The 12,555-nt window shown below is 45.8% G+C and overlaps 1 protein-coding gene across 1 annotated transcript in view; it reads left to right on the forward strand.

The window, feature by feature from the left end:
* Positions 1-12,555, forward strand: part of LOC112241028 (atrial natriuretic peptide receptor 3-like) — a 73,456-nt gene that overhangs the window by 21,308 nt on the left and 39,593 nt on the right. The window contains exons 2-3 of the mRNA XM_042320219.1: positions 11,184-11,306; positions 12,046-12,221. Coding sequence (XP_042176153.1) covers positions 11,184-11,306; positions 12,046-12,221 — 299 coding nt within the window. The remainder of the gene's footprint in view (positions 1-11,183; positions 11,307-12,045; positions 12,222-12,555) is intronic.

Genomic DNA, 12,555 nt, shown 5'->3' on the forward strand with positions numbered 1-12,555 from the left:
CGTGACTATGTGGTGCACAAAACAAAATAATATCCCACAAACACAGGTGGGAAAAAATGCTACCTAAATATGATCCCCAATTAGATACAACGATTATCAGCTGCCTCTAATTGGGAATCATACAAATCACCAACATAGAAAAATAAACTAGAACCCCACATAGCAATAATAATAAACTAGAATATCCCCCCAGTCATGCCCTGACCTACTCACAAAGGCTCTCTATGGTCAGGGCGTGACATCGTTAGAATGACTAACTTATCCTCTAATATAGTGAAATAATGTCTCAATGTGTCGGTGTCCATATGACCCATTCTGTGGGTCTGAATTTTGTATCTTGTATAATACATTAGTTTATACTGGATTACATGGATTACATTTTCATAAACTGTCATTTTGTTTGTTATGCTCCAACTTCCCCTCCATCTTGTCCCTTCATCGGTTATTTTTAAATCTGATGTATCGTATGAACATCCTGTGTCTGACTCAAATAAGATTCCCTCAAGGTTGCTCTGATGTCCAAAAGATTTCAAATTGAAATTTCGTGATATGTAACTTTAAAAAAAGGTTTTATGTATTTTGAAACCATCTAGATTAGTCAGACCAAAATGAATTCTTTCATGGAAATAATGTCCCGTTACCAAGTAATTTACGGGTTCTATGCCTTTAGTTTTCCATGTGGAACAATTTATCGGTGAATTCTGACAAGACTGGTTCCATATGGTTGTGTTTCTAGGGAGGGATATTGGTTCTTGTAGAATAAGACTGGTTCCATATGGTTGTGTTTCTAGGGAGGGATATTGGTTCTTGTAGAATAAGACTGGTTCCATATGGTTGTGTTTCTAGGGAGGGATATTGGTTCTTGTAGAATAAGACTGGTTCCATATGGTTGTGTTTCTAGGGAGGGATATTGGTTCTTGTAGAATAAGACTGGTTCCATATGGTTGTGTTTCTAGGGAGGGATATTGGTTCTTGTAGAATAAGACTGGTTCCATATGGTTGTGTTTCTAGGGAGGGATATTGGTTCTTGTAGAATAAGACTGGTTCCATATGGTTGTGTTTCTAGGGAGGGATATTGGTTCTTGTAGAATAAGACTGGTTCCATATGGTTGTGTTTCTAGGGAGGGATATTGGTTCTTGTAGAATAAGACTGGTTCCATATGGTTGTGTTTCTAGGGAGGGATATTGGTTCTTGTAGAATAAGACTGGTTCCATATGGTTGTGTTTCTAGGGAGGGATATTGGTTCTTGTAGAATAAGACTGGTTCCATATGGTTGTGTTTCTAGGGAGGGATATTGGTTCTTGTAGAATAAGACTGGTTCCATATGGTTGTGTTTCTAGGGAGGGATATTGGTTCTTGTAGAATAAGACTGGTTCCATATGGTTGTGTTTCTAGGGAGGGATATTGGTTCTTGTAGAATAAGACTGGTTCCATATGGTTGTGTTTCTAGGGAGGGATATTGGTTCTTGTAGAATAAGACTGGTTCCATATGGTTGTGTTTCTAGGGAGGGATATTGGTTCTTGTAGAATAAGACTGGTTCCATATGGTTGTGTTTCTAGGGAGGGATATTGGTTCTTGTAGAATAAGACTGGTTCCATATGGTTGTGTTTCTAGGGAGGGATATTGGTTCTTGTAGAATAAGACTGGTTCCATATGGTTGTGTTTCTAGGGAGGGATATTGGTTCTTGTAGAATAAGACTGGTTCCATATGGTTGTGTTTCTAGGGAGGGATATTGGTTCTTGTAGAATAAGACTGGTTCCATATGGTTGTGTTTCTAGGGAGGGATATTGGTTCTTGTAGAATAAGACTGGTTCCATATGGTTGTGTTTCTAGGGAGGGATATTGGTTCTTGTAGAATAAGACTGGTTCCATATGGTTGTGTTTCTAGGGAGGGATATTGGTTCTTGTAGAATAAGACTGGTTCCATATGGTTGTGTTTCTAGGGAGGGATATTGGTTCTTGTAGAATAAGACTGGTTCCATATGGTTGTGTTTCTAGGGAGGGATATTGGTTCTTGTAGAATAAGACTGGTTCCATATGGTTGTGTTTCTAGGGAGGGATATTGGTTCTTGTAGAATAAGACTGGTTCCATATGGTTGTGTTTCTAGGGAGGGATATTGGTTCTTGTAGAATAAGACTGGTTCCATATGGTTGTGTTTCTAGGGAGGGATATTGGTTCTTGTAGAATAAGACTGGTTCCATATGGTTGTGTTTCTAGGGAGGGATATTGGTTCTTGTAGAATAAGACTGGTTCCATATGGTTGTGTTTCTAGGGAGGGATATTGGTTCTTGTAGAATAAGACTGGTTCCATATGGTTGTGTTTCTAGGGAGGGATATTGGTTCTTGTAGAATAAGTTTCATTTTATTCATTATTGCTATGATTTTCTGACCTATAAAGTTGTTCATGTTCTCAGCTTTATCCTGTGAAAACAGACACGTAAAAATATTCTGGGGATGAGCATCTTCAATATGTACCCATTGTTTCTCTTTGTTGTAAGTAAAAGGTGAGTTGATACAATTACATGTCTGGAACATTAAAACTACCCTCGGTCTCTGGAACATTAAAACTACCCTCGGTCTCTGGAACATTAAAACTACCCTCGGTCTCTGGAACATTGAAACTACCCTCGGTCTCTGGAACATTGAAACTACCCTCAGTCTCTGGAACGTTAAAACCACCCTCAGTCTTAGGAAGATGTAAAACCACCCTCGGTCTCTGGAAGGTTAAAACCACCCTCAGTCTCTGGAACGTTAAAACCACCCTCAGTGCCTGGAAGGTTAAAACCACCCCAGTCCACCCTTCTCTGGAAGGAAGATGTAAAAAACCACCCCAGTCTTAGGAAGTCTTCTCTGGAAGGTTAAAACCACCCCAGTCTTAGGAAGATGTAAAACCACCCTCAGTCTTAGGAAGGTATAAAACCACCCTAGGTCTCTGGAAGCTGTAAAACCACTCCGGTCTCTGGAAGGTTAAAACCACCCCAGTCTCTGGAAGGTGTAAAACCACCCCAGTCTCTGGAAGGTTAAAACCACCCCAGTCTCTGGAAGGTGTAAAACCACCCCAGTCTCTGGAAGGTGTAAAACCACCCCAGTCTCTGGAAGGTTAAAACCACCCCAGTCTCTGGAAGGTGTAAAATCACCCTCGGTTTCTGGAAGATGTAAAACTTTGCTGTTTATTCTATGAGTTTTATTTGTCCAGTTAAAGTCTCTTATGACCAAGTATGCTTTTTTAAACATGTCTTCGGTGGGGTAATTAGTACTACTGAAAATAAATACAAAGCTTTGACCACCATGCCATTCTAAAGAGGTTTATTCTACCTGGAAAATGTATGGGCATCAACATAATAAGCTAAATCACTGAACTCCTCCACTCCACTCTCTCATCCACTCCCCTCTCTCTCCACCCTAGTCTCTGGAAGGTTAAAACCACCCTCGGTTTCTGGACTCTCTCATCCACTCCTTCCTCTCCACCATCCTTCTCTCCTCCAACATCCACTCCTCCTCCTCACTCTCTCACTCTCTCATCCACTCCACTCCCTCCTCCTCCACTCCACTCTCTCCTCCACTCCTCCTCCTCACTCCACTCTCTCATCCACTCTCCTCCTCCTCCTCTCCTCACTCCACTCTCCTCCTCCACTCCACTCTCTCCTCATCCACTCATCTACTCCTCTCTCAGCCTCATCCACTCCTTCTCTCTCCTCCTCCTCACTCCTCTCTCCTCCACTCCTCCTCTCCACTCTCTCCTCCACTCCTTCTCTCCTCCTCATCCACTCCTCCCTCTCTCTCCTCCTCCTCCTCACTCCACTCTCTCCTCCACTCCTCTTCCTCACTCCACTCTCTCCTCCACCCACTCTCTCCTCCACTCCTCCTCTTCTCCACTCCATCCCTCCCTCTCCCTCCACTCCACTCTCTCCTCCACTCCTCCTCCTCACTCCACTCTCTCCTCCACTCCTTCTTCCTCACTCCACTCTCTTCTCCACTCCTTCTCTCCTCCACTCCACTCTTTCATCCACCTCCACTCTTTCATCCTCCACTCCACTCTCTCCTCCACTCCTCTCTCCTCCACTCCACCCTCTCTCCTCCACCCTCCTCCCTCTCTCTCTCCACCTCCACTCTCTCCTCCACTCCTTCTCTCCTCCTCCACTCCACTCTCTCCTCCACTCCTTCTCTCCTCCACTCCTTCTCCACTCCACTCTCTCCTCCACTCTCTCATCCACCCCACTCTCTCATCCACTTCTCTCCTCTCCACTCCACTCTCTCATCCACTCCACTCTCTCATCCACTCCTTCTCTTCACTCCACTCTCTCATCCACTCCTTCTCTTCACCCCACTCTCTCATCCACCCCACTCTCTCATCCACCCCACTCTCTCATCCACTCCACTCTCTCATCCACTTCTTCTCTCCACTCCACTCTCTCATCCACTCCACTCTCTCATCCACTCCTCTCTCATCCACTCCACTCTTTCATCCACTCCTTCTCTCCTCCTCCTCACTCCACCCTCTCCTCCACTCCTCCTCACTCCACCCTCTCCTCCACTCCTTCTCTTCACTCCACTCTCTCCTCCACTCCTTTTCTCCTCTTATACTTGTTCTCTCCTCTTCTCTCTGCCTCTGCCCACAGCAGCATTCTCAGCATCTCAGTAGTAACAGACAGGCAGACAGGCAGGCAGAGAGGCAGACAGGCAGGCAGGCAGAGAGGCAGACAGGCAGGCAGCGTTACAGATTTGCACAACGTCGTTCCCCTATTTGCATAATGCACTCGCACAACACCATGTTTATAATGAGCCAAGGAGACACATAAAACGTCCTGTGAGCCACGATAAGTAGGGCCCGTGTGTAGCGCCCCTTCTCTGCATTCCTGAGCTCAGTGCTCCCTACCTAGAGGGGAGAACAGACACAGACAGACAGACAGACAGACAGACAGACAGACAGACAGATGCAGACAGACAGACAGATGCAGACAGACAGGCAGGCAGGCAGGCAGGGAGATAGACATACAGGCAGACAGACAGGGAGACAGACAGACAGACAGGCAGGGAGACAGACAGACAGACAGACAGATGCAGACAGACAGACAGATGCAGACAGACAGACAGACAGATGCAGACAGACAGACAGGGAGATGCAGACAGACAGGCAGGCAGGCAGGCAGGGAGATAGACATACAGGCAGACAGACAGGGAGACAGACAGACAGACAGGCAGGGAGATAGACAGGCAGACAGACAGGGATACAGACATACATAGGCAGGCAGGCAGGCAGACAGACAGACAGGCAGGGAGATAGACAGGCAGACAGACAGGGATACAGACATACATAGGCAGGCAGGCAGGCAGACAGACAGACATACATAGGCAGGGAGGCAGACAGACAGGCAGGGAGGCAGACAGACAGACACAGGAAGACACCGACGCACAGACGCAGGGAGACACATAGACAGACGCAGGGAGACACATAGACAGACGCAGGGAGACACACAGACAGACGCAGGGAGACAGACAGACGCAGGGGGACAGACAGACGCAGGGAGACACAGAGCTGGTATTGTTGTCTCTGTCCCAGTAATGCTGTCAGCAGGACTGAGGTGAAGTGTGTCCCCTCTCTGGACCCCCCCTGACCAGCCGGGCGCTACAGTGACAGGGGAATGTTTCAGCAGACTCTGGTTGTGTTCCAAATGGCCCCCCGATTTCTTATTTAGTGCACTACTTTGACCCCTATCCTTTTATATAGAGCCCTATGGGCCCTGGTCAAAGTAGTGCACTATATAGGGCCATTTGATGCTCAACCCTATTAACCACGGCTGGTCAACGCTGGGACACTCCCCGAGTTATTTCCAAACCTTTTCCAAATGCCCCCTTGGCCTCTCCTCGTTGTTTGTTTGTGTGCCTGTTTTGTTGGGTTGTATTTTTAACCTCGCTCCATAGTAACCAGACAGGTTTTCTGTTGATGTTTGGGTCAGGACTAGGGCCGCCGAGCCCCTCTCTGACTGTCCCCTACTGTATCTTACTTATGTACTGTAACTAATGCACAGGTTTTCTGTTTGTTGGAGCTGGGACTACCTTCTCTATTGTACGCTGCTATGAGCTGTTGCCTAACCTGGCGTATATTTCAACAAGGTACAGTATCACAAATTTAATTTCAGAATCAGCCGTTTTCAATTCACCTCGGAATCAGCCGTTTTCAATTCACCTCGGAATCAGCCGTTTTCAATTCACCTCGGAATCAGCCGTTTTCAATTCACCTCGGAATCAGCCGTTTCAATTCACCTCGGAATCAGCCGTTTTTACAGTGGAGATAACCACCTCACCCATAGATATTTAACTTGACACGTTGTTACCCTATGGACTATGTTGTTACCCTATGGACTATGTTGTTACCCTATGGACTATGTTGTTACCCTATGGACTATGTTGTTACCCTATGGACTATGTTGTTACCCTATGGACTATGTTGTTACCCTATGGACTATGTTGTTACCCTATGGACTATGTTGTTACCCTATGGACTATGTTGTTACCCTATGGACTATGTTGTTACCCTATGGACTATGTTGTATCCAGGTATCCCCTGGCTGTGCTGTGTAGTGTTGCCATTGACAGATCTGGGACCAGCCTAAGGACAGGTATCCCCTGGCTGTGCTGTGTAGTGTTGCCATTGACAGATCTGGGACCAGCCTAAGGACAGGTATCCCCTGGCTGTGCTGTGTAGTGTTGCCATTGACAGATCTGGGACCAGCCTAAGGACTATCCCCTGGCTGTGATGTACCCATTGACAGATCTGGGACCATGTTGTTACCCCTATGGCTGTGATGTATGTTGCCATTGACAGATCTGGGACCAGCCTAAGGACAGGTATCCCCTTGTTACCCATTGACAGATCTGGGACTAGCCTGTTGTATCCAGGTATGTTGCCATTGACAGATCTGGGACCAGCCTAAGGACAGGTATCCCCTGGCTGTGATGTGTAGTGTTGCCATTGACAGATCTGGGACCAGCCTAAGGACAGGTATCCCCTGGCTGTGATGTGTAGTGTTGCCATTGACAGATCTGGGACCAGCCTAAGGACAGGTATCCCCTGGCTGTGATGTGTAGTGTTGCCATTGACAGATCTGGGACCAGCCTAAGGACAGGTATCCCCTGGCTGTGATGTGTAGTGTTGCCATTGACAGATCTGGGACCAGCCTAAGGACAGGTATCCCCTGGCTGTGATGTGTAGTGTTGCCATTGACAGATCTGGGACCAGCCTAAGGACAGGTATCCCCTGGCTGTGATGTGTAGTGTTGCCATTGACAGATCTGGGACCAGCCTAAGGACAGGTATCCCCTGGCTGTGCTGTGTAGTGTTGCCATTAATGGAATCTTAGTACTTGTAGGGACAATTGGTTGAAGCTACTGTGGGGCTACTTAGCCTGCGGTACTTGGTATGTCTCCAGGGAAGACTTGACTTCTTTTTCCTGATCGTCACCTAGAAGTAGGTAGGTCCACTATGTAGTTACATTTACATGATCAGCACATAATACTATTGCAACTGTGCGGGAGGCTCATGCCTCTAGCTGTGACATCGGTTTCTCTTCATCACCTCATTGTCCCGCTTGTTCAGCTTCTGATTGATTTTATTTGCTGTTGTCTGTGCCCAATAATGTTTGTACCCTGTTTTGTGCTGCTACCATGTTTTGTTGCTACCATGTTGATGTTATGTTGTGTTGCTACCATGCTGTGTTGGCATGTGTTGCTGCCTTGCTATGTTGTCTTAGGTCTCTCTTTATGTAGTGTTGTCTCTCTTGTCGTGATGTGTGTTTTGTCCTATATTCTTATTTAATTTATTATTATTTTTAATTCCAGTTTATTTTTATTTTTAATTTAGCCTTTTGTTAGGCTGTCATTCTTAATAAGAATTTGTTCTTAACTGACTTGCCTAGTTAAATAAAAGGTTAAATTAATAAAACAAAACATACACACACAGAACAGGCGGCTGGTGGCACCTTCATTGAGGAGGACGGGCTCATTATAATAGCTGGAATGGAATAAATGGAACGGGTATCAAACACATCGTTTCCATATGTTTCGATACCATTCCAGTCTCTCCATTCCAGCTATTATAATGAGCCGTCCTCCTGTCACCAGCCTCCCGTGACACATGGCACATACATGGAAATAAGTTAGTTCCACCTGTTGAAATGAGGAGGCATAAGCAGAAAAGAACCCCATACCTACTGAGAAATATGGTGGTGTAACATTTGATGTAATGGGGTCAAAGGCATCATGAACCCTACCTAGTACCTGGACATTTGTCTTAGCCGTGTCTGAATCCTGGCTTAGGAAAACCACCAAAACCCCTGAAATCTCCATTGCTAACTATAACATTTTCCGCCAAGATAGAACTGCCAAAGGGGGCGGTGTTGCAATTTACTGCAAAGATCGAAAGTAATACAGAACTCTGCAGGCTAAGTCTGTACCCAAACAATTTGAGCTTCTACTTCTAAAAATTCACCTTTCCAGAAACAAGTCTCTCACTGTTGCCGCTTGCTATAGACCTCCCTCTGCCCCCAGCTGTGCCCTCGATACTATATGTGAACTGATTGCCCCCCATCTATCTTCTGAGCTCGTGCTACTAGGTGACCTAAACCTGGACATGCTTAACACCCCGGCCATCCTACAAACTAAGCTTGATGCCCTCAATCTCACACAAATGATCAATGAACCTACTAGGTACAACCCCAAATCAGTAAACACGGGCACCCTCATAGATGTCATCCTAATTAATTCGCCCTCCAAATACACCTCTGCTGTTTTCAATCAAGATCTCAGCTATCACTGCCTCATTGCCTGCATCTGTAATGGGTCTGCGACCAAACGACCACCCCTCATCACTGTCAAACGCTCCCTAAAACACTTCTGCGTGCAGGCCTTTCTAATCGACCTTGCCGGGGTATCCTGGAATGACATTGACCTCATCCCGTCAGTAGATGATGCCTGGCTATTCTTTAAAAGTGCCTTCCTCACCATCTTAAATAAGCATGCCCCTCCCCAAAAAATTAGAACTAGGAATAGATATAGTCCTTGGTTCATGCCAGACCTGTCTGCCCTTGACCAGCACAAAAACATCCTGTGGCGTTCTGCATTAGCATCGAATAGTCCCCGTGATATGCAACTTTTCAGGGAAGTTAGGAACAAATATACACAGGCAGTTAGAAAAGCTAAGGCAAGCTTTTTCAAACAGAAATTTGCATTCTGTAGTACTAACTCAAAAATGTTCTGGGACACTGTAAAGTCCATGGAGAATAAGAGCACATCCTCCCAGCTGCCCACTGCTCTGAGGCTAGGAAACATTGTCACCACCGATAAATCCGCTATAATTGAGAATTTCAATAAGCATTTCTCTACGACTGGCCATGCTTTCCACATCGCTACTCCTACCCCGGTCAACTGCCCGGCACCCTCCACAGCAACCCGCCAAAGCCCCCACCATTTCTCCTTCTCCCAAATCCAGATAGCTGGTGTTCTAAAAGAGCTGCAAAATCTGGACCCCTACAAATCAGCCGGGCTAGACAATCTGGACCCTCTCTTTCTAAAATGATCTGCCGAAATTGTTGCAACCCCTATTACTAGCCTGTTCAACCTCTCTTTCATATCGTCTGAGATTCCCAAAGATTGGAAAGCTGCCGCGGTCATCCCCCTCTTCAAAGGGGGTGACACTCTAGACCCAAACTGCTACAGACCTATATCTATCCTACCCTGTCTTTCTAAGGTCTTCGAAAGCCAAGTTAACAAACGGATTACTGACCATTTCGAATCCCACCATACCTTCTCCCCTATGCAATCTGGTTTCAGAGCTGGTCATGGTTGTACCTCAGCCACGCTCAAGGTTCTAAACGACATCATAACCGCCATCGATAAGAGACATTACTGTGCAGCCGTCTTCATCGACCTGGCCAAGGCTTTCGACTCTGTCAATCACAACATTCTTATTGGCAGACTCGACAGCCTTGGTTTCTCAAATGATTGCCTCGCCTGGTTTACCAACTATTCTCTGATAGAGTTCAGTGTGTCAAATCGGAGGGCCTGTTGTCTGGACCTCTGACAGTCTCTATGGGTGTGCCACAGGGTTCAATTCTCAGGCCGACTCTCTTTTCTGTATACATCAATGATGTTGCTCTTGCTGCTGGTGATTCTCTGATCCACCTCTACGCAGACGACACCATTCTGTATGGTGGCCTCCAACTGCTCTTAAACGCAAGTAAAACTAAATGCATGCTTTTCAATCGATCGCTGCCCGCACCTGCTCGCCCGTCCAGCATCACTACTCTGGACGGCTGTGACTTAGAATACGTGGACAACTACAAATACCTGGGTGTCTGGTTAGACTGTAAACTCTCCTTCCAGACTCACATTAAGCATCTCCAATCCAAAATTAAATCTAGAATCGGCTTCCTATATTGCAACAAAACATCCTTCATTCATGCTGCCAAACATACCCTAGTAAAACTGACCATCCTACCGATCCTCGACTTTGGTGATGTCATCTATAAAATAGCCTCCAACACTCTACTCAACAAACTGGATGCAGTCTATCACAGTGCCATCCGTTTTGTCACCAAAGCCCCATACACTACCCACCATTGCGACCTGTACACTCTCGTTGGTTGGCTCTCGCTTCATACTCGTCGGCAAACCCACTGGCTACAGGTTATCTACAAGTCTCTGCTAGGTAAAGCACCGCCTTATCTCAGCTCACTGGTCACCATAGCAGCACGCGCTCCAGCAGGTATATCTCACTGGTCACCCCCAAAGCCAATTCCTCCTTTGGTCGTCTTTCCTTCCAGTTCTCTGCTGCCCATGACTGGAACGAATTGCAAACATTTCTGAAGCTGGAGACTCACATCTCCCTCACTAGCTTTAAGCACCAGCTGTCAGAGCATTTTACAGATCACTGCACCTGTACTTAGCCTATCTGTAAACAGCCCATCTATCTACCTACCTCATCCCCATACTGGTATTTATTTATTTTGCTCCTTTGCACCCCAGTATCTCTGAGGCTGAAAACGTGTTGTTACAGTTTCCTCCATGTCTTCTCGTCTTGTTGTTGCTGGGTTGAGTTGTAACACTGTTTCCTCCATGTCTTCTCGTCTTGTTGTTGCTGGGTTGAGTTGTAACACTGTTTCCTTCATGTCGTTTCCTTGCAGTTGTTATCATGTGTGCGGGAGCAGACGTTGTCCGAGACATCATGCTAGCGGTTCACAGAAGGAGGATCACCAACGGCAGCTACATCTTCTTCAACATCGAACTCTTCAACTCCTCGTCCTACGGTAAAAATACACATCAGCACAACGTTGCCAGACCTACATATATACTATGTTCCCAGCCCTACATATATACTCTGTTCCCAGCCCTAAATATATACTCTGTTGTTCCCTACATATATACTATGTTGTTCCCTACATATATACTCTGTTGTTCCCAGCCCTACATATACTCTGTTGTTCCCAGGCCTACATATACACTCTGTTGTTCCCAGCCCTACATATATACTCTGTTGTTCACAGCCCTACATATATACTCCGTTGTTCCCTACATATATACTCTGTTGTTCCCAGCCCTACATATATACTCTGTTGTTCCCTACATATATACTCTGTTGTTCCCAGCCCTACATATATACTCTGTTGTTCCCAGCCCTACATATATACTCTGTTGTTCCCTACATATATACTCTGTTGTTCCCTACATATATACTCTGTTGTTCCCTACATATATACTCTGTTGTTCCCAGCCCTACATATATACTCTGTTGTTCCCTACATATATACTCTGTTGTTCCCTACATATATACTCTGTTGTTCCCAGCCCTACATATATACTCTGTTGTTCCCAGCCCTACATATATACAACCATGTTGTAATGCTTGGCCATGTTGTAATGCTTGTAAAGACCTTCCCACTATGCACATCTCCATGCCGAGGGCTGCACTACATGGTTATAGACAGAAACTTTTCAACATGTCAAAAATGTCACCTCTTTTTCATCTCTCCCTGTTTGGTTTCCTAGGCAACGGCTCGTGGAAGCGAGGGGATAGGTACGACAGTGAGGCGCGACAGGCGTACTCTGCCCTCAACACGGTCACGCTGCTCCGGACGGTCAAACCAGAGTTTGACAACTTCTCCCTGGAGGTCAAGAGATCAATTCAGAAAGCTGGTCTACCGGACTGTGACGACTGTGACAATGTACGTACGTCTGGCATCCTAAACTCTAAACCAACTGTTAACTGTGAAGACTGTGACAATGTACGTACGTCTGGCATCCTAAACTCTAAACCAACTGTTAACTGTGAAGACTGTGACAATGTACGTACGTCTGGCATCCTAAACTCTAAACCAACTGTTAACTGTGAAGACTGTGACAATGTACGTACGTCTGGCATCCTAAACTCTAAACCAACTGTTAACTGTGAAGACTGTGATCATGTATATACAGTACCAGTCAAAAGTTTGGACACACCTACTCATTCAAGGGTTTTTCTTTGTTTTTACTATTTTCTACATTGTAGAATAATAGTGA

The sequence above is a fragment of the Oncorhynchus tshawytscha genome, linkage group LG04 (genome assembly GCF_018296145.1).
Source record: "Oncorhynchus tshawytscha isolate Ot180627B linkage group LG04, Otsh_v2.0, whole genome shotgun sequence".
Classification (NCBI taxonomy): domain Eukaryota; kingdom Metazoa; phylum Chordata; class Actinopteri; order Salmoniformes; family Salmonidae; genus Oncorhynchus; species Oncorhynchus tshawytscha.